General features: G+C 44.6%; 2 protein-coding genes and 1 long non-coding RNA gene across 6 annotated transcripts; 1 reads left to right on the top strand and 2 right to left on the bottom strand.

The window, feature by feature from the left end:
• Window positions 1-362: 362 nt before the first annotated feature.
• LOC111958422 (uncharacterized) lies at window positions 363-15,966 on the bottom strand. Of its 2 annotated transcripts, none has more exons than XM_023979678.3 (7): window positions 15,519-15,966; window positions 15,059-15,189; window positions 14,700-14,864; window positions 8,651-8,812; window positions 8,159-8,270; window positions 7,804-7,925; window positions 363-3,468 (listed from the first exon to the last, which is right to left on the bottom strand). In XM_023979678.3, exons 1-7 carry the CDS (start codon window positions 15,781-15,783, stop codon window positions 2,536-2,538), a joined length of 1,890 nt encoding a protein of 629 aa, XP_023835446.2. In that variant the 5' UTR covers window positions 15,784-15,966; the 3' UTR covers window positions 363-2,535. The 2 variants fall into 2 exon arrangements, with proteins under 2 accessions (XP_023835446.2, XP_023835447.2); XM_023979679.3 differs by having other exon boundaries at window positions 15,068-15,189; window positions 15,519-15,965.
• A 1,709-nt stretch (window positions 15,967-17,675) lies between these two features.
• Window positions 17,676-23,390, bottom strand: LOC112067929 (uncharacterized). 2 transcript variants are annotated; one of them, XM_070437190.1, is made up of 7 exons: window positions 23,108-23,390; window positions 22,601-22,731; window positions 22,191-22,382; window positions 20,261-20,410; window positions 19,807-19,918; window positions 19,534-19,661; window positions 17,676-17,982 (listed from the first exon to the last, which is right to left on the bottom strand). In XM_070437190.1, exons 1-7 carry the CDS (start codon window positions 23,388-23,390, stop codon window positions 17,779-17,781), a joined length of 1,200 nt encoding a protein of 399 aa, XP_070293291.1. In that variant the 3' UTR covers window positions 17,676-17,778. The 2 variants fall into 2 exon arrangements, with proteins under 2 accessions (XP_070293291.1, XP_023990607.2); XM_024134839.2 differs by lacking the exon at window positions 17,676-17,982 and having other exon boundaries at window positions 18,300-19,661.
• LOC111958452 (uncharacterized) lies at window positions 23,382-27,163 on the top strand. 2 transcript variants are annotated; one of them, XR_002876530.3, is made up of 4 exons: window positions 23,382-23,465; window positions 24,591-24,713; window positions 25,238-25,347; window positions 26,744-27,163. It is a non-coding gene; the product is annotated as an uncharacterized lncRNA (long non-coding RNA). The 2 variants fall into 2 exon arrangements; XR_002876531.3 differs by lacking the exon at window positions 24,591-24,713.
• Window positions 27,164-27,206: the final 43 nt, after the last annotated feature.

Here is a 27,206-nt window from a genome sequence, read left to right as displayed (position 1 = left end):
GTTAAGCTTGAAAGGCTTATTCAGGCTAAAGAGCTCAATCTTGGTTTCATCATACCAGAGACCATCTTTTTTCCTCATGGTCTGAGAGTCTTTAGGTGCCTTTGTAGAAACATCAAGGATGATCAATGGAAACAGGATTTATCTGAGCTCAATTTCTAGTCCCATAGGAAAGGGTCTGAATACTTATTTACATTAGGTATGTTTTTTTATTTGTAATAAATTAGCAAAAATGTCCAAATACCTCTTTTCGCTTCGTCATTATTGGGTATTGTGTGTAGATTGCTGAGGAATTTGTTTTATTTAATCCATTTTAGAATAAGGCTGTAACGTAACAAAATGTGGAAAAAGTCAAAGGGTCTGAATACTTTCCGAATGCAGTGTATTTGCCCATATTAAGCACATGTTTTAAATCAGCAAGGGATTCCTGCATAGCTATAAAGTTTGACCGTAGTTTTGACACAGCCAGATCAACAGTTGGTGCAATAGCATAAACAATAGTATCATCTGCATATAGATGAAGTTGACAACTTAACAGATTGACCAATGGTGTTTATATAAATAGTGAAGAATACAGGTCCCAAAATCGACTCCTGTGGTACGTACACCTTATGTACCTCAAGAAATTCAGACTTAACCTCATCAATCACGATGGCCTGAGTTCTGTCACTAAGATAACCAGGCGTCAGAACTCAGGCCTATCGATGACAACTTATTCAATAAAATGGCATAATCAACAGTGTCAAAAGCTTTTGACAGGTCCACAAACAAAGCAGCACATTCATTTGTGTCTAAAGCATTGACAATATCCATAACTAAAGTGGTTGCTGTAATAGTGCTCTGCCCAGGCCTAAACCCTGATTGGTTTACATTCAAAATACATTTCTCAGATAGAAAATAGCAAAGTTGTACATTTACCAAGGATTCAAGAATCTTAGCTAGACAAGGAAGCTTGAAATGGGGTGATATTAAGATAACTACTATCCTGGCACAAGAGCTGATTTACATACTTGTGTAATATTTCCTGATAAACGTTAAATAAAATCTGACGGTTATTGAGCCAACAGTAATGGGCGCTGCAAACCTAAGTAGACCTGGATCCAATTGGTTGGCCCCTGTGGATTTCTTGTTGTCGATTGCCAGCAAAGCACCCAGGACTTATTTTTCTGTAAATAGTATAAAAGAAAAGCTTTGACTATCCTTTCTCTGATCATTCAGCAAGTTTCCCCTATCAGCATTCAGCCCAATATTATTGTGAATAGGCTGAGAATTTATTTCAAAGAGATAGCCCGCTGAAATAAAATTGTGATTAAATGCAACAAAGGCACTTTTTACACCATACATTTTCCTTGACACCCAAAAGTACTCGTTACATTTTGAATGCTTAGCAGGACAGGAAAATAGTCGGTCAAATTCACGCACTTATCAACTGAACATCCCTGGTCATCCCTACTGCCTCTGATCTGGCAGACTCACTAAACACACATGGTTTGTTTGTAAACTATGTCTGAATGTTGGGGTGTTCCCGTGGCTTTCCGTAAATTAAAAAAAACAAGAAAATTGTGCCATCTGTTTAGCTTAATATAAGGAATTTGAAATGATTTATACTTAAGTATATTTTAAACCAAATACCTTTATATTTTCACCCAAGTAGAATTTTACTGGGTGCCTTTTACTTGAGTCATTTTCTATTAAGGTATCTTTACTTTTACTCAAGTATGATTTTTGGGTACTTTTTCCACCACTGATTACACATAAAATCTCCTATGATTAGTATCTTTGAAGCTGAGAGCAGATTTGTTTAGAACGAACAGTGTGTTAGAATAGTCATTCTACTCTATTCTTGCTATCTACATCACCTCAGTAAGGTAAATATGCAACTGTCCTTGTTCTAGCCTAGGTTTACAGTCACTAAAAACAGGTATTTACACAAGCACGTTTCATATTTTTTAAATTATTATAATTTATTGAACTAGGCAAGTCAGTTAAGAACAAATTATTATTTACAACGACGGCCTACCCCGGCCAACGCTTGGCCAATTGTGCGCCGCCCTATGGGACTCCCAATCACGGCCGGATGTGAAACAGCCTGGATATGTTCCAAGAAGAACCCCAAAATGGCCGGACCCCCCAAGAGGCCGGACCGTCCCCCTGAGAACAGAGACGCTGGATACGGAGGGGCAGGGGTGAGCACCAGTCCAATAGGTCCCCCTCAGCTGGCCCTCTTGTCTCCCCCTCAGCAGAGGAAAAGACCCCGCAGCTCCGAGAGGGAGTGACATCAACGATCTCCTCCCGAGGCTGCGCATTGGTTCTCTCATGCATGTAACTAACACTTCCTGCCAGTCTTTCACAGTTGACTTCACGTTTCCTTCAGGCAACTTCAACACGTTGCTTCAGAACATGACATGTTAATAAAGGGTAAATGAGGGGTATGTGGTTAACTACCTTCTTATCCCAAGACACTTCACATGATAACTATAATACGTCAGCTGAAGAATAATTCCCAGACATCCCCTGTGTACACCTCAAACCACACTGCTACAGATTTTTCCCGTTGTGGACACTCTTATGTCTGGTAAGGTTAGTCAGGAAGGAGAAGCTCTTGTAACATAGTTTGCACTTGAAGGGCCTCTCCTTGGTGTGAACGGTCTGGTGCTCCTTCAAATAGTTTGCCCTAGCGAAGCACTTCCCACACGTGGGGCAGGAGTAGGGCTTGTCGGCGTCGGTACTAATGCTCGGCCTCTCACGTTGTGACCCAATGACACCAGAGGAGATGAGAGGAGCCACCGCCCTCAGGTGGTTAGTCTTTGAGCTCCCTCCTTGACCTCTAGCCATTGTTTGGGTGTTGTTGAGATTGTTTGCCGTGTTATAGGCTAGGTACCTCTTGTGATGAACGCCCATCCTGACCCTGTCTGTATTTGTGGGGTAACCATCACCAGGAAGGCTGGACCCAGGTCCAGGCTGTCTATGAATCCAGTCACCAGGCATTAGATGAGACCCTGAAGGAGACGACAGACTTGCTGATAGACTACCACCAGGGGCGTCTCCCACTGCTCTCTGTGAATGCTGAAGCCCAGGGTAACCTGCTCTGTTCATCATGGATACAGTGGTGTTTGTATCATAGGAACAGGAGGGTCTATCTCTATCAGCCCCAGGCCCTGCTTCATCCCTGCACTGAGACTGTGAAGAGAAGGGTCGGGGCTGCAGACTGGATCCCTGACTGGAGCCTCTGTCTCTCTGATGACCACCAGGACTGAGGTTGTTCAGTCTACCTGTCCATTGGTTGTGTTCTGTGTGATGGTGGAGTCTCTGTCCCTCGCGGTTGGGACCTGGTTCCGACTCAAGAAGGAACTGTGACGGCTCCTGATCCAGTGTCCTGATCCGGGGCCAGGGTTTGTGTCCAGCCACCTCAGAGATCCAGTCTCTCCTTCCAGCAACACCGGAAATCAGCAGGTCCTCATGGACTGCAGACTGTAAACACAAATTGAACAGAAGAGCATATAAAGATTTATATAACAAACTCTTTGCTGTACACACAGAAACATGACATAAAAATGTTAACCACAGTCAAGCCCATCTCTAACACTGTGATTGAAGTACCTAACAATATGGAGTCATTGGAGTGTATTATTTTGGTATTTTATTAGGATCCCCATTAGCTGTTGCAAAAGCAGCAGCTACTCTTCCTTGGGTCCACACAAAACATGTAAAAATGACTTATTTTTACAAAAGGCACACAAACTGTTTAGGTCAAATACAGGAGAGTCGTTGTGCCATGAGGTGTTGCATTATCTGCTTTTTAAACCAGGTTTGCTGTTCACTTGAGCAATATGAGATGGAACGGAGTTCCATGCAATAATGCCTCTATATAATACCGTACACTTTCCTGAATTTGGGGACTGTGAAAAGCCCCTTTTGGCATGTCTGGTGTGGTAAGTGTGTGTGTCAGAGCTGTGTGTAAGTTGACTATGCATACAATTTGGGATTTAACAAATTGTTTCTTATTAAAAGAAGTGATGCAGTCAGTCTCTCCTCAACTCTTAACCACTGGCATGCATAGTAGTTATATCAGCCCTCTGATTACAATGAAGAGCAAGAAGTGCCGCTCTGTTCTGGGCCAGCTGCAGCTTAACTAGGTCTTTCCTTGCAGGACATGACCACACAACTGGACAATAATCAAGATAAGACAAAACTAGAGCCTGCAGGACTTGCTTTTTGAATTGTGTCAAAAAAGCAGAGCATCACTTTATTACAGACAGACCTCTCCCCATCTTTCCAACCATTGAATCTAAATAAATGTTTTGACCATGACAGTTTACAAATCTAAGGTGGCACCAAGTAATTTAGTCTCCTGAACTTGTTCAACAGCCATACCATTCATTACTAGATTCAGCTGAGGACTATAACTTATGGAATGATTTATACCAAATACAATGCTCTTAGTTTTAGAGATGTTCAGGACCAGTTTATTACTGGCCACCCATCCAAAACAGACTGCATCTCTTTGTTATGGGTTTCATTAGCTGTGGTTGCTGATACGTATATGGTTGAATCATCAGAATACATGGACACACATGCTTTGTTTAATGCCAGTGGCAGATCATTGGTAAAAATAGAAAAGAGTAGAGGGCCTAGAGAGCTGCCCTGCGGTACACCCCACTTTACATGTTTGACATTAGAGAAGATTTCATTAAAGAAAAACCTTCGATTTCTATTAGATAGATAGCTTTGAATCCACAATATGGCAGTGGTTGAAAAGCCATAACACATACGTTTTTCAACAACAGCTTTTGGTCAATAATATCAAAGGCTGCACTGAAATATAACAGTACAGCTCCTACAATCTTCTTATTATCAATTTCTTTCAACCAATCATCAGTCATTTGTGTCAGTGCAGTACATGTTGAGTGCCCTCTGCTATAAGCATGCTGAAAGTCTGTTTTTAATTTGTTTTAAAGATAAATAGCATTGTATTTGGTCAAACACAATGTTTTCCAACAGTTTGCTAAGTGCTGGCAGAAAGCTTATAGGTCTGCTGTTAGAACCAGTAAAGGCTGCTTTACCACTCTTGGGTAGCGGAATTACTTTGGCTTCCCTCCAGGCCTGAGGACAAAGACTTTCCTCTAGGCTTAAAGATATGACAGATAGCTGACTCTATAGCCACTCCTACCATCCTCAGTAGCTTTACATCTAAGTTGTCAATGCTGTCGATAACAATAATTTTCCCACCTCTCCCACACTAACTTTACAAAATTCGAACTTGCAATGCTTTTTTAATTATTTGTTTTTTCATGCATGAATACGATGGCTCACTGTTCGTTGTTGGCCTTTCCTGACTAATTTTGCCCACTTTTAAATCATTTAAATAATTGGCAGTTTAATTTGTAATTGATGGAGTTTAATTTGTCTTTCTGCCCATAATTTTAAGTACTCAAGTTTTCTTCCATCATTCTTTATATCATTGATCTTGGCTTCATAATAAAGTTTCTTCTTTTTGTCACATAATTTCTCAATTTGCAGTAAGTCAGCCAGTCAGATGTGCAGCCAGACTTATTAGCCACTCCTTTTGCCCCATCTCTTTCAACCAAACAGTTTGCAATTTCTCATCAATCCATGGAGCCTAAACAGATCTAACAGTCAGTTTAACAGGTGCATGTTTATCAATAATTGGAAGAAGCAATTTCATAAATTCATCAAGTGCACCGTCTGGATGCTCCTCATTAATCACATCAGACCAACAAATATTTTTAACATCATCCACATAAGAGTCACAGCACAATCTTTTGTATGATCTCTTATACACTATTTGAGGCCCAGCTTTTGGAACTTTGGCTTTCCTGGATATAGCCACTATATTGTGATCACTGCATCCAATGGGCACGGATACAGCTTTAGAACAAAGTTCTACAGTATTAGTAAAAATGTTAGGTTACAGTGAGAAGCTTCCTCTTGAGCAGACAGCTTACTGAAAACCAGTCAATATTAAGGTCCCCAATAAAGCAGACCTCTCTGTTTACATCATACACTATCAAGCATTTCACACATATTATTTAGATACTGACTGTTAGCACTTGGTGGCCTATAGCAACACACCAAACATTCAAGAACTAAGTATAATGTTTTGTTTTGACTGAAATACAGGAAACTTAGTCCCTGCAATGATACAAAAATAACCAAGTCAGCACAGAGTAAATTTTGTATTTAAGATCGACCAAATGGTCATACACTCACATAGCGTGAAGTACAGTACTTTTATTGTACAACACAATATGTGACAAGTAGTATAACGTTTCTGACTATGGTTACACTTTACAATTTCTGTAAATCTGACGCCCTTGCTTTGGAAAAGGTTGAACACTACACATCACTACTTCCTGTCAAGTAAACATGAATTAAAGCACTATAATTTCCTCATTATCAAACACCAGCATCAAACCACAGAAGTTTTTCACTTTTCATCAGTGAAGCATTTTGCAGACACATCACACAAACCACCATATCATCTACTCTGCCTCATCATACTCATTCTTTCCTCAGTTCACCTCACCCAGTTCCCTACTACATCCAAAACCAACAGAATGAACTACAAACAAACTAGTATTACATTACACTATACAAAAGCCTTGTACACTTTCTGCTGGTGTATCCTGAGTTTGATCCTCTCTGAGAAACTCTTCCAGCAGTGAGTACAAGCAAACAGCCATTATTCCGTGTGGACCTTCAGGTGCATCTTCAGATGGTGCTGGTGAGAGAACCTCTTCTCACATTGGGGGCAGCTGTAGGGCTTCTCCCGTGTGGACCCTCTGGTGCCTCTTCAGGCTTGACGAGTGGGAAAAACAGGCCCAGCACAGGTGGCAGCCGAATGGTGACTCCTTTGGTGATCTCCACCTGTTAAGGTAAACTTAAGGCTTTCCCACAAAACGAACACTGCCACCATTCTTATTCCCACCGTATCTGCTGATAGCGTTACAACTACTGTCATTTGTAGCCATTTAATGTTGAGGCACTGGCATTGTGTGGTCTGGTTTAACATTAATGTCTGTCTTGTCGCAGGGTTCATGTTCCAGTTGATAGATCCGATAGAAGGCTTGCCTGGCTTCCCAGACTCCTTACTCCGGCCAAACACTATTCCACACACACGGACACAATTTTCTTCTCCGCAATGAGTACCTCCCCGACCCTTCACTGAATGCTAACACATTCGGGGCCGTCTGATTGGTCCAGAAACCGATGAGTTGGGCCAGAGCCAGAACACACGTGGGTAAAGCGGAGGTTTGAAAATTCTTTATTGGCTTTGATACTCTAAACCCTAAACTTCAACTAAATATTGTAATGAATAATGTGGAAAGTTGAGGTGAATAAACTACTTGGAGCAACACTGGATTGTAAACTGTCATGGTCAAAACATGTTGATGCAACAGTAGCTAAGATGGGGAGAAGTCTGTCCATAATAAAGCGCTGCTCTGCCTTCTTAACAACACTATCATCAAGGCAGGGCCTACAGGCCATAGTTTTGTCACACCTGGACTACTTTTCAGGTGCCACAAATAGGAAAATTACAATTGGCTCACAACAGGGCAGCACGGCTGGCCCTTAAATGTACAAGGAGAGCTAACATTAATAATATGCATGTCAATCTCTCATGGCTCAAAGTAGAGGAGGGATTGACTTCATCACTACTTGTTTTTGTAAGAAGTGTTGACATGTTGAACGCACCGAGCTGTCGGTTTCAACCACTAGCAAACAGCTCAGACACCCATGCATACCCCCCCCCCCAGAGTTGAGGACACTATCCCATCCACTGACCTCCACCAAGTCACCTCTGGTTGTGGCCTGCTCAGTGATGATGTTCCCTGGGCCCTTGGCTGCATCTGTCTGGGAATCCAAGATGGTCGCCCAGTCTCCTCTATTAGCCTCTAGCCAACCACCTGCAGGAAGATGTTACAAAATAGACTTTCCAAACATGACAGAGAACTCTACATATTGAGTTTTTTTTGTCTATAACCTGGTGAAGTTCATACATTATAATGTGTGTTTTTGTATGTAAACATAGGTTGTAATGATTTAATTTTATGAATGAAGAAAAAACAACAGCCAGGAGTATCACTATTCCCATTTAAGATATATTACTGTATGTAGGCTATATGTATTTCTCCCTTACCTTGCTCCCCCATCTTTAGTCCACTCAGCAGATCAATGCTCTCTGGTCCGTCTTCTATTGTCTCTTCTTTGACCAGCAGCAGATCAGGCTTCCCATCCTCCATGTCTACTGACTGTAAGAGATACAGAGTGAGAAGATGTTGGATCAAGAAATGTGATATCAGCACCCTGCTATGGAGCATCTTCTGGTTAGGAAATGAGGGATCGCTATGAGTACAATGCAAACACGTTAGTTGATTTGATTGACACTCTTTAATGGTTTGATAATTTAAAGGCATGGTCCCACACTTAACACAAAATGTATCAAGACCTGGGCCCGTATCCACGAAGAGTCTCAGAGTAAAAGTGCTGATCAAGTATCAGGTCTCCACCTGTCTATATAGTCTTATTCATTATTATCTAAAAGGCAAAACTGATCCTAGATCAGCACTCCTACTCTGAGAGGCTTTGTGGATACGGCCCCTAATACCACAGTAGTTTACATTGGGCTCACCTCAGTTAGACTGTGTGTGGTCCTGTGCTGCTCAGCTGGTTCCTCTGTGGGTTCAGGAGGAGGTGTAGTCTGGTTGTCCTCCATGTCCATTGTTCCCTCAGGGTTCCCCAGACCCTCCTCATACCCCTCCTCCTTCACCAGCAGCACCTCTGGACCCTCCTCCTCTTGGAAGAGACAGGTGATACAGATCACACAGACATACACTCCCTCAGGTACGTATACACACAGATAATAAACACACTTTCAACATGGAGTCTTTACCCATCCCCACTAGGTTTGAGTCCTATACTGTAGTTACAGAATGACTTAATCGTTACAGCCATCATGGTGGACATGATTGATTGATTTTTTTACTGACAAATACACACACACACACATCAAAATCTTTGTACCATATATATGTATATATACACTGCTCAAAAAAATAAAGGGAACACTTAAACAACACAATGTAACTCCAAGTCAATCACACTTCTGTGAAATCAAACTGTCCACTTAGGAAGTCAACACTGATTGACAATAAATTCACATGCTGTTGTGCAAATGGAATAGACAACAGGTGGAAATTATAGGCAATTAGCAAGACACCCCCAATAAAGAGTGGTTCTGCAGGTGGTGACCACAGACCACTTCTCATTCCTATGCTTCCTTGCTGATGTTTTGGTCACTTTTTAATGCTGGCGGTGCTTTCACTCTAGTGGTAGCATGAGACGGAGTCTACAACCCACACAAGTGGCTCAGGTAGTGCAGCTCAATCCAGGATGGCACATCAATGCGAGCTGTGGCAAGAAGGTTGATGTGCTGTCAGCGTAGTGTCCAGAGCATGGAGGCGCTACCAGGAGACAGGCCAGTACATCAGGAGATGTGGAGGAGGCCGTAGGAGGGCAACAACCCAGCAGCAGGACCGCTACCTCCGCCTTTGTGCAAGGAGGAGCACTGCCAGAGCCCTGCAAAATGACCTCCAGCAGGCCACAAATGTGCATTGTCAGCATATGGTCTCACAAGGGCTCTGGGATCTCATCTCGGTACCTAATGGCAGTCAGGCTACTCTGGCGAGCCACATGGAGGGCTGTGCGGCCCCACAAAGAAATGCCACCCCACACCATGACTGACCCACCGCCAAACCGGTCATGCTGGAGGATTTGCAGGCAGCAGAACGTTCTCCACGGCGTCTCCAGACTCTGTCACATGTGCTCATGTGCTCAGTTGAACCTGCTTTCATCTGTGAGAGACGCAGGGCGCCAGTGGCGAATTTGCCAATCTTGGTGTTCTCTGGCAAATGCCAAACGTCCTGCACGTGTGTGGGCTGTAAGCACAACCCCCACCTGTGGACGTCGGGCCCTCATACCACCCTCATGGAGTCTGTTTCTGACCGTTTGAGCACGACATGCCATTTCGTGGCCTGCTGGAGTCATTTTGCAGGGCTCTGGCAGTGCTCCTCCTTGCACAAAGGCGGAGGTAGCGTCCTGCTGCTGGGTGTTGCCCTCCTACGGCCTCCCTCCACGTCTCCTGATGTACTGGCCTGTCTCCTGGTACTCCCTCATGCTCTGGACACTACGCTGACAGACACAGCAAACTCTCTGTCCACAGCTCGCATTGATGTGCCATCCTGGATGAGCTGCACTACCTGAGCCACTTGTGTTGTAGACTCCGTCTCATGCTACCACTAGAGTGAAAGCACCGCCAGCATTCAAAAGTGACCAAAACATCAGCCAGGAAGCATAGGAACTGAGAAGTGGTCTGTGGTCACCACCGGCCAAATCACTCCTTTATTGGGGGTGTCTTGCTAATTGCCTATAATTTCCAACTTTTGTCTATTCCATTTGCACAACAGCATGTGAAATTTATTGTCAATCAGTGTTGCTCCCTAAGTGGACAGTTTGATTTCACAGAAGTGTGATTGACTTGGAGTTACATTGTGTTGTTTAAGTGTTCCCTTTATTTTTTTGAGCAGTGTATATAAAAAACAAAGATTTTGGTTTATTATTATTTTCTCTGAAATATCACATTTACTTAAGTATTCAGACCCTTTACGCAGTCAAAGCACCTTTGGCAGCGATTACAGCCTGGAGTCTTCTTGGGTATGACGCTACAAGCTTGGCACACCTGTATGTGGGGAGTTTCTCCTATTTTCTCTGCAGATCCCTCAAGCTCTGTCAGGTTGGATGGGGAGGTTCAAGTCCGGGCTCTGGCTGGGCCACTCAAGGACATTCAGAGACTTGTCCCAAAGACACTCCTGTGTTGTCTTGGCTGTGTGCTTAGGACCATTGTCCTGTTGGGAGGTGAACCCCAGTCTGAGGTCCTGAGCCATCTGGAGGTTTTCATCAACGATCTCTCTGTACTTTGCTCGGTTCATCTTTCCCTTGATCCTGACACATTTCCCAGTCCCTGCCGCTGAACAATATCTTTACAGCATGTTGCCACCACCATGTTTCACCGTAGGGACGGTGCCAGGTTTCCTCCAGACGTGACGCTTTGCATTCAGGCCATAGAGTTCAATCTTGGTTTCATCAGACCAGAGAATCTTGTTTCTCAGTCAGAGTCTTTTGGGTGCCTTTTGGGTTACTCCAAGCGGGCTGATATGTGCCTGTTTTACTGAGGAGCGGCTTCCGTCTGGCTACTCTTCCATAAAGGCCTGATTGGTGAAGTGCTGCAGAGATGGTTGTCCTTCTGGAAGGTTCTCCCATCTCTACAGAGGAACTCTGGAGCTCTCTCAGAGTGACCATTGGGATCTTGGTCACCTCCCTGACCAAGGCCCTTCTCCCCTGATTGCTCAGTTTGGCCGGACGGCCAGCTCTTGGAAGAGTCTTGGGGGTTCCAAACTTTTTCCATTAAAGAATGATGGAGGCCACTGTGTTCTTGGGGACCTTCAATGGTTGGGTTCCATGGCTGAGCAGCCGCACAAGCCTAAGATCACTATGTGCAATGCCAAGCGTCGGCTGGAGTGGTGTAAAGCTCGCCGCCATTGGACTCTGGAGCAGCGGAAACGGTCTGGGGCTGTTTTTCATGGTTCAGGCTAGGCCCCCTAGTTCCAGTGAAGGGAAATCTAAACGCTACAGCATAGACATTCTGTGCTTACAACTTTGTGGCAACAGTTTGGGGAAGGACTTTTCCTGTTTCAGCATGACAATTCCCCAGTGCACAAAGCGAGGATCATACAGAAATGGTGTGTGGAAGAACTTGACTGGCCTGCACAGAGCCCTGACCTCAACCTCATTGAACACCTGTTGGATTAATTGGAATGCCGAATGCAAGCCAGGCCTAATCGCACCAACATCAGTGCAAGACCTCACTAACGCTCGTGGCTGAATGGAAGCAAGTCCCCGCAGCAATGTTCCAACATCTAGTGGAAAGCCTTCCCAGAATAGGGGAAGCTGTTATAGCAGCAAAGTGGGGACTAACTCCATATTAATGTTCATGATTGTGGAATGAGATGTTCGACGAGCAGGTGTCCACATACACTGTATGGCCAAAAGTAAGTCTCAACTCCGCATGACAAACTACACTGTACAAAAATATAAAAGCATCATGTAACGTGTTGGTCCCATTTTTCATGAGCTGAAATAAAGGATGGCAGAAATTGTCCATATGCACAAAAAGCTTATTTCCCTAAAATCTTGAGCACAAATTTGTTTATATCCCTGTTAGTGAGCATTTCTCCTTTGCCAAGATAATCCATCCAACTGACAGGTGTGGCATATCACATAGGTGTACCTTGTGCTGGTGACAATAAAAGGCCACTAAAATGTGCAGTTGTCAGACAACACAATGCCACAGATGCCACACATTTTGTGGGAGCATGTAATTGGCATGCTGACTGCAAGCATGTCCACCAGAGCTGTTGCCAGATAATTGAATGTTCTTTTCTCTACCATAAGCTGCCTCCAACGTCGCTTTAGAGAATTTGGCAGTACGTCCAACAGGCCTCATAACCGCAGACCACATGTAACCAAGCCAGCCCAGGACCTCCACATCCACCTTCTTCACCTTCAGCATCATCTAAGACCAGCCAACCGGACAGCTAATGAAACTTTGGGTTTGCACAACTGAAGAAGTTCTGCACAAACTGTCTCCGGGAAGCTCATCTGCGTGCTCGTCGTCCTCACCAGGGTCTTGACCTGACTGCATGTTGCGTTTATATTTTTATTCAGTGTACAATGCTTTTCTCATAAAAAGTGGAACAAAATTAAGTAGTTGAATGGAAGTAATGAAATAGGCATTTCTGAATATCATATAGCCTACACAGTACAAACAATATATAACAGTCGCTTTTATGTCTGGATGCAAAAATATGCGATTAAATAGATTTCACCTGCGTTCTAAAGAAACCAACTGACATTTAATACATGGGTCCACTCAGGCGGCTTAGTGGTTAGAGCATTGAGCCACTAACTGAAAGGTTGCGGTTTTGAATCCCCGAGCTGACAAGGTAAAAATCTGTCATTCTGCACCTGAGCAAGGCAGTTAACCCACTGTTCCCCGGACGCCAAAGACGTGGATGTCAATTAAGGCAGCGCCCCGCACCGCTCTGATTCAGAGGGGTTGGGTTAAATGCGGAAGACACATTTCAGTTGAAGGCATTCAGTTGTATAACTGACTAGGTATTTCCCTTTCCCCTAGTCTAGAATGGAGGAAAATATGGGTCAGTTCAAGAGGATGATAAGATAAAGAGAATTATGTTTTAACATATGTCACTATAAAATCACATACAATTACTATATTAATCTGAACAACAGCATAGCCTTAATTAATATGCTTGTACTGAACAGTGTTGATGAAATACGAACGCAATAATAGGTGTGTTGGATAAATGACGAGCTCTTGACACGCACCATTAATTCATCCTGAATCAAATTTATTTGATTTCATTCTTCATTAGTGTAACCACAATGTTCAGTTGAAATGACAGATGCACTCGCATATGAAATATGGATTTGGGCTAATTCACCATCTGAGGAAAAGGAAACCCAAAATGCATTAGCAAGAACGCGAATAAAATATGCTGCTAGTTAGCAGTGTATTGATCAATGTAACAGTTAACTCCTGTAAGTCTATGCCGTTGTTGGGGGAGGGTTCTAAGCTGACATATTGAATTATTTTAAGATGTCAGTTTTGGAGTAGCCTAGATACCGTGACTCAGCGGTCATGTGGAATTTGACTGCGGTCCGCCGGTAACAAGATCACCGTAACAGCCCTATATACAGGCGTTACAACCTCTCTCCCGTGTGGACCTTCAGGTGCATCTTCAGCTGGTGGGAGAACCTCTTCTCACACTGGGGCCAGCTGTAGAATCTCTCCCCTATGTGGACCCTCTGGTGCCTCTTCAGGTTGCAAGCCTGGGCGAAGCGCATGTGACACTGAGTACTGCAGGATTTCTCCCGTGTGGACCTTCTGGTGAATCTCAACCTTCTGGGGGCTGCTGAAGCCTTTGTTACAGAACATGCAGAGGAACGGTTTCTCTTTACTATTGCCTGATGTGGCTCTCCCTCCCTGAGACGTGGCTCTAATACCTGATCAAAAAGGACACGGACGTGTGAATCGGAAGGTGCCATAGTCATGGACACTGGGTCGCGATCCCTAAGCATGTGTAAAGCGACATTTGTATTTGTGGCTAAGCTTTCCCTGTAATCCCAGAAGTCACTGGTGTTGACCTGCGAGTGTCCTCCTAAGTTAGACTCTGCATTCCATGTCAGAGGAGAGTGGCCCTCCACTTTCAGTCACCTTATCGACAACCAGGCCCCTCTCCTTTCTTATCTAGGCACCCTTCAGAATATACACTAGTACTGTACCGGTTCCAATCCCCTCTCATTGGATTAGTCTGTGTATCTAAACCCACAGGCATGTCACCATGTATCATCTCGGTCTTTGTAGCATATCAACAAGACAGATAATTTACAGTCAGTAATGAGTCACCTAAATCCCGATGGGACAGAAACGCACTCGGGCTACTGTAAAGTAAATACTCTGAGCGGGGAGCATGAGCATAGCCCAGTTGCCTCAGCCCCGTTATTGTCTCTGTCTTGAGGACGGCGTTCAGCGTTCCACTGACCTCCGTGATGCTGTGTCGAGTCCTGGGCAGTGCTGGGGTGGTGACAGGGTCTTCTGTGGCTACAGGGGGCGCTTCAGTCTGGATATCTCTGCAGTACCGTGGGTCTTCCTCTCCTGCAGATCTCTCCTGCTTGACCCCAGGACCTGCAGCCTCTGCATCTGCAGACTGACACAAGAGAGGTTATTATCAGTACATGAGTTGAATTGGATAACAATGTTGTATGGAAGTCTCACAAGCTCCCCTATGGCAGATAGACGAGGATGTACAAGTAAGCAAGTAAATATCTGAGGGGAGCCTTCCTGAAATAAACAAGCCACATTAGATGTACTGTAATTTATTTGTTACACTATGACACTAACCTCTATCACCATAACATGCTGGGATGAGGTTCCACTTCCCTCAACAACCGTGATTGGTTGGTCATCTCTCCATGTATTGCATCCCGCTGGCTTCACAAAACTTCTGTGGCCTCCAGTGAGATGTCCTTCACCTGAGAGAGTGGTTGGGGTAAAATAGGTGGTTAGGTTAGGTACTGTGTTGTCAATGCTCAACACTATATTGTAAAGTATTTGACACTGTCTAAAATTGGCAAGGATATAAGGTAACATGTCACACAACTATTCATAGATAGTTTTCAATTAGTAAGTGATAGGAAATGCAGTAAGTCAAGAATATGATAGTGTCTTTGTGCAAGATTGCTAAGTAATCAGGGGAATTATTGCATACAATCCAAAAACTAACCAAGACACAACTCTGGTTAACCATACAATATGTGCTTAACACAGGCGTAGAGGGGAACGGGCCTTCTGCAAAATGTACCTCTTGCCATTCCTCTGTATCGGTCGAGGATCTTGATACCACTGGGACGACTGGCAAGTGCGCGCTCCCGTGATACCTTCAGTTCTTGTAGCTGTAGTTTCCTCCGCAAAGCCCTGTTTTCTTTCTGACTTTGAGAAATTTCCAAACGAAACACTGCATAGTCGTCGTCTACGAGTTTACAGATCTCTGCCACGGCTGAGTTCGCTAGTACCTCCATTATGGAAGCTATTTGAGTGTGAAAAACCATTACGTTACAGTTAGCCATTCTTAGCGGCTAGCTAGTTAGCATTAATTAGATAACATCTATCAACCAAGTCTTGTCTCCAACGCGAATTAAACACTACATGGAGGAAGTATGTGATATTTTGAGTTACAGGGTTATAATGTACGTCTAAATAAAAACAAAACGCAAACGTAAGTGTTCTTGGTCACGGTTCACTTCCGTTTACTACTTTGTGTGAATTTCCGGCAGACGAGACGATGTGTTGCCCATTGCTGCCTTTCACAGGTCGGAATGCGGATTGCACATTTTTGGTCACAAAAAAAAGTGAAATAGTAATGGACCAACCCTGCACCTACACACTATCCCCCAAAACCATCACCCCATCCCACTACTTCGGCCCTGAACGATCCTACACCAGGCCAGCAGGGAGGATCGAACCCCTTCTCTCAAAACTCCCTATAGATCTATAGCACTAAAATCTCTCACACCCAAATATTTCTCTGCTGCTGCGACTATCACATCTATCTAATGTGATTTCTGCTCCATCGGGGCAGTTGAACACCATGGCCATAAACGCAAGAAATCCAACATTAGTAAAAACTCATCCTCTCTGGATCTCTCTTCAGGCCTACTCACTGGGTGGCTCCCAGTCGAACCCCTCACCTTTGGGCTATTGAAGCGTTATGGGTTCTAGGTGCGCAACGATTAGCCGCTCAGATCAGAGAGAAGATAGAGCGCCTATTAAGATTGAATAACTGGGCCTGCTTGGAGCATGTGGTCACATTATTATAGGATGACGTGGGAGAATGATGATCCGCAACAGAGGCTGGCATTGAAGAGGTGGCATGTTTCACCAGCGCTGCTCTCCACATCACTCAAGTGTTGGCGGTCTGCGCCGGCCAAGTGATGGCTGTGTTGGTCATGACGCAGACACACCTCTGGCTCTCCATGACTTCCATCAAGGAGTCAGACAAGACCCCTTTGCTCAATGCACTAATCTCTGAAAAGGGCCTCTTCGGAGACACCATAAGAAAGACAGCGGGGCATCTCGTGAAGTTAGGGGAGGAAAAGAAGCAGCTGCCTCTTTCCTGTGGTGCGTCGGCTCCCAAACAGCCGACCTCCGCCTTCTTCATGCTGGCTGGAAGGAGCAACTCGTGGCCGAAAGCGTGGCGAGCAGGTCCAAGAAGCTCCTAGCTCCCCTGTGGAAGCCCCGGTCGCCTCAACAGCGCCGCCGGCCGCCCAGCAGCCTCTCTTGAACCCTAGATGGGTGCCTGCGCCAACTTGTCAGAACACTCTCGGAAGCGCCGCCAAACCTGATTGGCGGAAAAGTGACCTGATTACAAACCTTTTAAAAGAGAGAAACAGACAACTTGTAAATCTCCCTGTTGTGGACACTCCTATGTCTAAGGCTACTCAGGAAGGAAAAGCTTGTAACATAGTTTGCACTTAAATGGCCTTTCCTTGGTATGAACGGTCTGGTGCTCCTTCAAATTGTTTGCGTTGGCGAACCGGTTCCCACACGTAGGGCAAGCGTACGACTTGTCGCCATCTGTCCTAACACTCTCCCTCCCACGTTGTGACCCAATGACACTAGAGGAGGTAGAAGCAGGAGCCACCACCCTCAGGTGGTTAGTCTTTGAGCTCCCTCCTTGACCTCTAGCCATTGTTGGGATTGTGTGCTGTGTTATAGGCTAGGCACCTCTCGTGGTGAAAGCCCATCCTGACCCATCTGTATTGGTGGGGTAACCATGAGGTAACTGAGGAAGGCTAGACCCAGGTCCAGACTTTCAATGAACCCAGTCACCAGGCATTAGACGAGATCCTGAGGAAGAAGACAGACTTCCTGTTAGACTCCCACCAGGGGCTTTCCCACCTCTCCCGGTGAAGGCTGAAGCTCAGTGTAACCTGCTCTCTATCAGACTCAGGACCTGCTTCACCCCTACACTGAGACTGTGAAGAGAAGAGTCTGGGCTGCAGACTGGATCCCTGACTGGAGCCTCTGTCACTCTGATGACCACCAGGACCGACCGGGGTTGTTCAGTCCACCTGTCCACTGGTTGTGTTCTGTGTGGTGGAGTCTCTGTCCCTCCCGGTTCGGTCCTGGTTCCGATTCGGGAAGGAAAAGCGATGGCTACTGATCCATGGTCCTGATCCGGGACAGGATATGTGACCAGCCATCTCAGAGGTCCAGTCTCTCCCACCAGTAACACTGGATATCAGCAGGCCTTGATGGACTGCAGACTGCAAACAAAGATTGTACAGAAAAGCATAAAGGTTTATATAAGAAACGCTTTACTGTTCACACAGAAACATGACTTTATAAAATGTTAACCACAGTCAAGCCCATCTCTAACACTGTGATTCAAGTACATAACAATATGGAGCCATTGGAGTTTATTATTAAAAAATCCATGTTGGTTGATTCAAGAATTAAGTATAATGTTTTGGTTTGACTGAGATAAGGGAAACTCAGTCCCTTGCAACAACAATAACCAAGTCAGTCAGCACAGACTCAATTTTATATTTAATTTCAATAAAATGGTCAAACACTCACATAGTGAAGTACAGAACTTTTATTGCACAAAACGATACGTGACAAGTAGAATAACTTTGGTAACACTTGACCTTTTCTGTAAATCTGCCACCCTCGCTTGATAAATTATTTTAGAATACTTTGGAAAAGGTTCATTACATTAAAACAGCTTCACTATTTTATATCAAGTAAACATGAATCAAGGCACTATCCTTACCTCACTATAAAACACCAGCATCAACCAAAAGGGACTAAGTTGGTCACTCTTCATCAGTGAAGCATGTTTACAGACACCATCACACCAACCATCACCATATCATCTACTCTGCCTCATCATACTTATTCTTTTGTCAGTTTCCTTTACATCCAAAACCAACAGAATTAACTACAAACTAACTAGTACTACATTACATGTCACTATACTATACATGGGCCGTGTGCATTTTCTGCTGGTGTATTCTGAGGTAGCTCCTTTCTGAGAACCTCTTCCCACAGTGTGTACAGGCGAATGGCCTCTCTCCCGTGTGCATCTTCAGGTGCATCTTCAGCTGGTGCTTGTGGGAGAACCTCTTCTCACACTGGGGGCAGTTGTAGGGTTTCTCCCCTGTGTGGACCCTCTGGTGCCTCTTCAGCTTGGACGAGTGGGAGAAACTGGCCCGGCACAGGTGGCAGCCGAATAGTTTCTCCTCCGTGTGTATCCTCTGGTGGATCTCCACCTGTTTGGGGAAACTGAAGGCTTTCCCACAGAATGAACACAGGAAGTGCTTTTCTTTGCCACCGGAGCTACTGACAGCGCTACTACTACTATCATTTGTCAATGGGCTTATGTAGCCATTTAGTGTTGATGCACTGGCATTGTCTGAGGTTTGGTTTAACATTAGGATAGTGTGAGGAGGACGAAGGCCAGGGAGTGTCTGTGTTGTCGCAGGGTCCATGTTCCAGTTGATAGATCCTATAGAAGGCAGGCTGAAGGCAGCATCTGTTAGGGGGTTAACCTGAGGCGCCATCAGTCTCTCTGAATCACAACTATAGGAGCAGGATGGAGCCTCGCTAGCCGAGACTGTGCCTATTCGTTCCTGCTGCATACGAACCTGGCCACGTCCCCGCAGACCAAATCTACACCTCGCCCTGGTCTCAGACATTCTGTTGTCTTGGAGACTAAATTCAGTTGTTGTTTTGTGTTCCACTGTCTGTTTCTGGTTGTGGTTAACATTGTTGTTCCCCAGCCCAGAGTTGAGGACGCTGTCCCATCCACTGACCTCCACTATGTCACCTCTGGTCCTGACCTGCTCAGTGATGATGTCCCCTGGGCCCTTGTCTGCAACCATCTGGGATTGGGAATCCAAGATGGCCACCCAGTCTCCACTGTTAGCCTCCAGCCAACAACCTGCAGGAAGACTTTAGACTTTAAAAACACGGCAGAAAACTCTACATATGGAGTTTTTTTTGTCCATTACCTGGTGAAGTTGATACATTATGTGTTTTTGTATGTAAAAATAAGTTGCTGTAGGCTATATGTATTTATCTCTTACCTTGCTCCCCCATCTTTAGTCCACTCAGCAGATCAATGCTCTCTGGTCTGTCTTCTATTGTCTCCTCTTTGACTAGCAGCAGATCAGGCTTCCCATCCTCCATGTCTACTGACTAAGATATACAGAGTGAGAGGATGTTGGATCTGATATGAGCACCCTTCTATGGAGAATCTTCTGATTGGGCAATGAGAGATTGCTATGAGTACTATACACTATTTAATGGTGTGATAATTGAAAGGCATGGTCCCACACTTAAGACAAAATTCATCAAGACCTGGGCCCGTATCCACAAAGAGTCAAAGTACTGATAGAGGATCAGGTCTGTACTTGTCTACATGGTCTCATTATGATCTAAAAGGTAAATAGATCTTAGATCAGCACTCCTACTTTGGAGACTTTGTGGATACGGGCTCTGACCTAATACCATTCAATCAATAGTTTACAGTGGGCTCACCTCAGTGAGACTGTGTGTGGTCCTGTGCTGCTCAGATGGTTCCTCTGTGGGTTCAGGAGGGGTAGTCTGGTTGTCCTCCATGACCATGGTCCCCTCAGGGTTCCCCAGACCCTCCTCCTTCACCAGCATCACCTCCAGACCCTCCTCCTCCTGGAAAAGAGAGATGTTACAGATTACAGACATACACTCCCTCAGGTACGTACACACAGATAATAAACACACTTTCAACATGGAGTGTTTACTCATCCCCACAACGTTTGAGTCCGATACTGTAGTTACAGAATGACTTCATTGTTGTTAAACCCATCATGGCGGACATAAATATGTTGTGCGTAAAGATGTGTTAGCTATGATAAATCAAGTCATCAGACAAACCTGACTAAACTAGTTTGACAGGTACAGTAGGTGTTTGTTAGTGTGTAGGTATATTTAATAAGTGTATAATGGTTATAACGTTCAGTAAGGTGTATGCAGAATAGGGTGTAAATTGATGGATGTATACTAAAGAAGAGTTTCAATGAAAGTCTTAGAATGAAAAGTCAAATGTTGGTGTTTATTACACATAAACAAGTTCTAAATACGCCATATGAAAACCACACATTCTCAACAAAAATCTGCATGAACTAGATGAACTGCAATAATATTCTCAGGAAAAATGTCTTGGGGGGGAAAGAATTAAGTAGTTTAATGGAGGTAATGAAATAGGCAGTTGTGAACATCATATAGCCTACACAGTACAAACACAATATGTAACAGACTTTAGGCTTATATATACATTATAAATCACACGTCTGGATGGAAAAATTCTACCCAGGAATATTCAACACATAAATCTGTTACTCTCATTATTCCAAATTCATCTGGGGATATTTTCTACTGACAACAATTAAAATGAATCTTTGACTTTAATGCAGGGTTTGATCTAAACATCAGAAGTGATCGAGTGGAATGTTTACTTCCTATGTTATAGAGTGGAATGGTTTTTCTGCAGGTGTATCCTGAGGTAGCTCCTTTCTGAGAACCTCTTCCTACAGTGCGTACAGGCGAAAGGCCTCTCTCCCGTGTGGACCTTCATGTGCATCTTCAGGTTGCCAGACTGGGCGAAACGCATGTGACACTGTGGGCAGCTGTAGGGTTTCTCACCTGTGTGGACCCTCTGGTGCCTCTTCAGGTTGCCAGCCTCAGCGAATCGCATGTGACACTGGGAGCAGCTGAAGGGTTTCTCCCCTGTGTGGACCCTCTGGTGGATCTCCACCTTCTGGATGCAGCTGAAGCCTTTGTTACAGAACATGCAGAGGAACCGTTTCACTTTACTACCGCCTGATTTTGGTCCCTCTCTCTGAGCCTTTGCCCTTTGGTCGTTTGAGTTCAATACCTGATCGGAAAGCCCAATCGATGTGTTCACTGGTTCGTGATCCCTGAGTTTGTGTAAAGGGGAGTGGGTCATAACATCTGGATTAGTCTCTAAGCTTTCCTTGTAATCTAAGAAATCTCTGCCTTGTGAGTGTCCTCCTAAGTGAGTCTCATTCCATATCAGAGGAGCATCGCCCTCAACTTTCACAGTCACCTCATCTACGACAATGACCTCCTCTTTCTTATCTAGGCACCCTTCAGCGTATAGACTACTACTGTACTGGTTCCAGTCCCCTCTAGACAGATCAGTCTGTGTCTCTAAACCCAATGGCATGTTGCCAGGGTCCATCTCTGTAGTGTAAGAACAAGACGGATAATTGACAGTCTCTAACACATCACCTGAGTCCTGATGGGAATGAACCGTCCTCGGGCTACCATAAAGAAAATACTCTGAGCGGGGAGCAGGAGGACAGCCCAGTTTCTCTGGGTCTGACCTGTGGTCAGATCCTGTGTGTAAGAGCCTTTGTGTTACAGTTAAAGTCTCTGACTTGAGGACGGCGTTCGGCGTTCCACTGACCTCCGTGATGCTGCATCGGGTCTTGTGCTGAGGCGCCGTGGCGTTGGCGAGGTCTGCTGTGGCTACAGGGGGTGCCACTCCAGCCCCTGCTCCAGTCTGGATGTCTCTGCTGTGTTGTGGGTCGTCTCCTTCAGTCCTCTCCTGCTTGACCAGAGACGATCCTCCAGGACCTGCCGCCTCTGCATCGGCAGACTGACAAGAAGACACTAGGTTATTATCGGTACATTAGTTTAATTGGATAACAATCAGGGAATATAATAACAATGTCGTAGGGAAGTCTCACGAGCTCCCATGTGGCAGATAATTAAGGATGACCATGTAAGCAAATGAATGGCTAAGGGGAGCCTTTCTAAAATAAATTAGCCACATTCTATGTACTTTCATTTTGAATGTTACACAATGACACTAACCTCTATCACAATAACATGCTGGGTTGAGGTTCCACTCCCCTCATCTATAGCTATGGGTTGGTCATCTCTCCACGCATTGTGTCCCGCTGGCTTCACAAAGCTCCTGTGGCCTCCAGTGAAATGTCCTTCACCTGAGAGTGATTGGGGAAAAGTGGTGGTTAAGTTAGTTACTGTCAATGCTATATTGTACACTATTGACACTGTCTACAATTGGCAAAAAGTAAGGTAACACTTCTTAAATTCTAGATATACCATTTATTGATCAATGTATTGTATTCACATTGTTTTCATTGAGTAGATAATAGGAAATTCAGTAAATAAAGAATCTGGTTAGAATATGATAGTGTCTTTGCTATAATATGAAGTGCTTGCTATCCAAAAATTGACCAAGACCCAATTCTGGTTAACACATCTGAACACATGTACAGAAAGTAACCGAGCGACAGGCACTGAGCTATTAAATGATCCACGACAAGTCGCGCAGCCTCTGCCTTCTGGGAAATGTACCTCTTGCCATTCCTCTGTATCGGTCGACGACCTTGACACTACTGGGACGACTGGCGGGAACGCGCTCTCGTATTGTTCTCTCTGCGCGCTCCCGTGCCACCTTCAAGTCCATTAGTTGTAGTTTCCTCCGCAACCCCCTGTTTTCTTTCTGGCTTTGAGAGATTTCCAAACGAAACACTGCATAGTCGTTGTCTACGACTTTACAGATCTCTGCAACGGCTGCATTCGCTAGCACCTCCATGACGGAGGCTATTTGAGTGTGGAAAACCATACAGTTAGCCATTGTTAGCAACTAGCTAGCGTTACGTAGCTCTATCAACCAAGTCCTGTCTCCAACGTGAATTAAAGACCACCTGCGGTAAGTATGTGATGCTGTACAGTTAAATTAGTCATATTTTGAGTTCCATGGTGTTAATAAACGTCTAAATTACAACAATAAAACCGCTAACGTGGAAATTGAAAACATGCACGATTACTGTTCACTTCCGTTTTCTACTTCTTCTTTGGTATCATGGTGTAGGCACATTTTATTTGTGCATGCCGCCACCTACTGTGTGATCGGCCACGTTACATTTTGTGATACAAAAATAAACAACGGGCAAAAGGGAGGAGAAAAAAACACCACCAACTAACCCAGCACCTATATAACACTATTTCATAACACAAATAAAAATCACCACCCAATTCCACTACTTTAACTGTTTGGGTTGATGGGACTCTTTCGTTCAGCAGACCTTGTAACTCTTCTCCAGTAAAACCTGGTAAATCCAAGTACTTACCGTAGCAGCTGCCACCACAACATATATTTTCTGTGATTTACATTCCATTTCTGCGGTACAGTTGATAACCATGGCAATGAATGCTAAGAAGCCAATCTTACTGAAACATACATTCGTATCACTCTATTGGCCAAGGCCCTTGACCCATCATCCTCTGCTCTCCCTGGCAACCTCAACCTGTCTCTTGCACCGGGCACTTCTGATCCCCAGCAACATGGGCACCCCCACAATTTACACAATGTTTTTTTCCACCTATACTACACATTCCTTTGTCCCATGCCCTCCTGCACACTTTTCACATTTTGGAATCTCCCTCCTACAACATGACCATAAGCTTGGCTTCTGAAACACCTTAGTGGGTTCGGCACAAAAGCTCTCACGGGATAACTGACATATCCCAACTTGACTATCAGGAAAAGACTGCTTCAAAACTCAAAAGGACAGACAGTTTCTAATCAGTTTCACGACGCTCGCCACCAGGTCTGCTTCGCACCAAAACGGCGGGCGTCACAGACACAGAGAATATTCCATTTTAGTTGCTCAACCTCAACACTTAACAGCAACCCAGTAATCACTCCTTTCATAGGCAAGTCATCCAAGTCTTTTCCCTAGGCACATAACGCAAAGAAACACAGACAGAAGAAACACAGAAAATCATCACAAGTCCATTTCGAGCTAACAACACCAATTTATTTTCTACCCAGCCTGAGACTACATATGAATCAGCCAAAAGGCAGGGATCCACTTTCTCCAAAAATGTCACTCCCACTGCACCCAAATCATCCTTTGCTTGGACTTGGAGGTCTTCACCACACCTGCCACCAGAGGTAATTCATCCTCACTCTCGTCAGGTAAAATTCCTGAGCCATCAGACAGCAGAATACGGTTTGTACTTGGAACCATTCTTCCTCAACACACATCTTCCCATTGCACTTCGCTCTTCTACTTCTTCCTTGCTATCCATAACCAAGTCTTTCCGTTTACCACGCTCATGCCATGCCTAAATCCGCTGTACTGCTTGCAGCAGACACACTGATGGCCTTTGTCCAATACCCACCTTCTGTTCCTTATCCCAATTTATCTCTGGCCTCTCCATGCTCCCAAAACTTGCCACAGTCGTCAGTCAGGTTTCCTCCTCATCATCCATCTTAACTTCTTCTTCTGTGGGTTTTATGGCGGATTACATCCCAAAAAGGTGTATTGCCGCCACCAACTGAACGGGGTTGAAAAAACAATGTAAATAGTAAATTAATACGTGGTGTAGACAAACTTAATCCACACAACTAAAAATAATACATTTACAATACTCCCAATTCTTCTGTCCTTCAAAGCTCCATATCTCCCTTCTTAGGCTAGGGCCTGAGAGGGTGGTACGGCTCGTGACAATACTCGATGCAACTCCTCCGCTGAGAAGTCTTCCAGTCCCAGGAACCAAAATACTAGTCTGTATCATGTGAGAATGTGAGTATACTGCATACCTAGATGCTCAAATGGGGGACTTAGTAATACAATTTTTTTTTAACTCTTACCCCAGGACACTTCACAGGATGATAATAAAATAATCAGCTAAAGAATCATTCCCCTGCGTACATCTCAAGCCACAATTTCTCCCTGTTGTGGACATTCGTATGTCTGATAAGGTAACTCAGGAATGAGAAGCTCTTGTAACACAGCTTACACTTGAAGGGCCTCTCCTTGATGTGAATGGTCTGGTGCTTCGTCACATAGTTCGCCTTAGAAAAGTGCTTTCCACACGTGGGGCAGTCGTACTGCTTGACTGCGTCCGTCCTAACGCTCGCCCTCCCACTTTGTGACCCAATGACACTGGAGGAGGTAGAAACAGGAGCCAACACCCTAACTAAGGTGGTTAGTCTTTGAGCTCCCTCCTCTAGCCATTGTTTGGATTGTGTGCTGTCTTCACCACTTCTCGTGGTGACACCCATCCTGACCCATCTGTATTGGTGGGGTAACCATGAGGTAACTGAGAAAGGCTAGACCCAGGTCCAGGCTTTCTATGAACCCAGTCACCAGGCATTTGACAAGACTCTGAAGGAGAAGACAGACTTACTGAAAGACTCCCACCAGGGTAGTCTCCCACACACTCTCTGTGAAGGCTGAAGCCCAGGGTGACCTGCTCTGTTCATCATGGACACTGTGGTGTTTGTTTGTTCGTATCATAGGAACAGGAGGGACTATTTCTAGCGAACTGTTACTGTAGGACCTAAGCCTTCAGAGGGACCAAAAATCTTCCAAACGCCTACATTGTATCTTCTGTAGCCGGACCATTCAATTTATAGCGAAGGAGGAGCAATGCATTTTGGTGACATTATGAATGAATCAAACAGCCCTGGCCGCGCTTCGGGCTGCCGCTTACACAGAGACAGAAACAGCACAGACACAAATGTAACACACAGCATAAAATAATGCAACCAACAAAACAAAAACCACTGTTTACACAACCTACTGTAGCCTAACACCACTATCACACCATCACCAAAAGTAACAACAGTGACACATCAAAAGTGTTTACACAACCTACTGTAGCCTAACACCACTATCACACCATCACCAAAAGTAACAACAGTGACACATCAAAAGTGAGGCTCGTGGTGCTGAAAGGACAGCGACCGTAATACATGCGCACTCCATGGCTAAAAGAGAGCGCGGTTTTGGTCAAACACAGACACGGCAGATAGACAGCATCAAATAGTGTCAAAGAATAAGCAGCCTATTCACAAAAACATTCAAATCAATCTATATATCCTCTCTGAAGGCTTAGAAGGCCTTCAAGGTTCACCACTGGTTCCCAGGATGACATGCTCTGATCATCATGGATATTGTGGTGTTTGTATCATAGGAACAGGAGGGTCTATCTCTATCAGCCCCAGGCCCTGCTTCATCCCTGCACTGAGACTGAAGAGAAGGGTCTGTTCTGCAGACTGGAGCCTCTGCCCCTTTGATGACGACCAAGACTGAAGATGTTCAGTCTACCTGTCCACTGGTTGTGTTCTGTGTGGTGGTGGTGGAGAGTCTCTGTATCTCGTAGTTCGGTCCTGGTTCCGACTCGGAAAGGAACAGCGACGACTCCTGATCCAGGGTCCTGATCCGGGGCCATGGTTTGTCACCAGCCACTTCAGAGATCCTGTCACTGCCCTAAAAACAAATAGTACAGAAGAGCATATAAAGGTTTCTAAGTCTTTGCTGAACATGACATATTATAAAATGTTAACCACAGTAAGGCCCATCTCTAACAATGTGATTGAAGTACCTAACAATATGGAGTCATTGGAGTTTATTATAAAAAATGTCCATATGTGTTG

This window comes from Salvelinus sp. IW2-2015, linkage group LG34 (genome assembly GCF_002910315.2).
Source record: "Salvelinus sp. IW2-2015 linkage group LG34, ASM291031v2, whole genome shotgun sequence".
NCBI classification, from domain to species: domain Eukaryota; kingdom Metazoa; phylum Chordata; class Actinopteri; order Salmoniformes; family Salmonidae; genus Salvelinus; species Salvelinus sp. IW2-2015.
The sequence above is the reverse complement of the archived record's forward strand: the minus strand, read 5'-3'. Positions and strand labels throughout refer to the sequence as shown.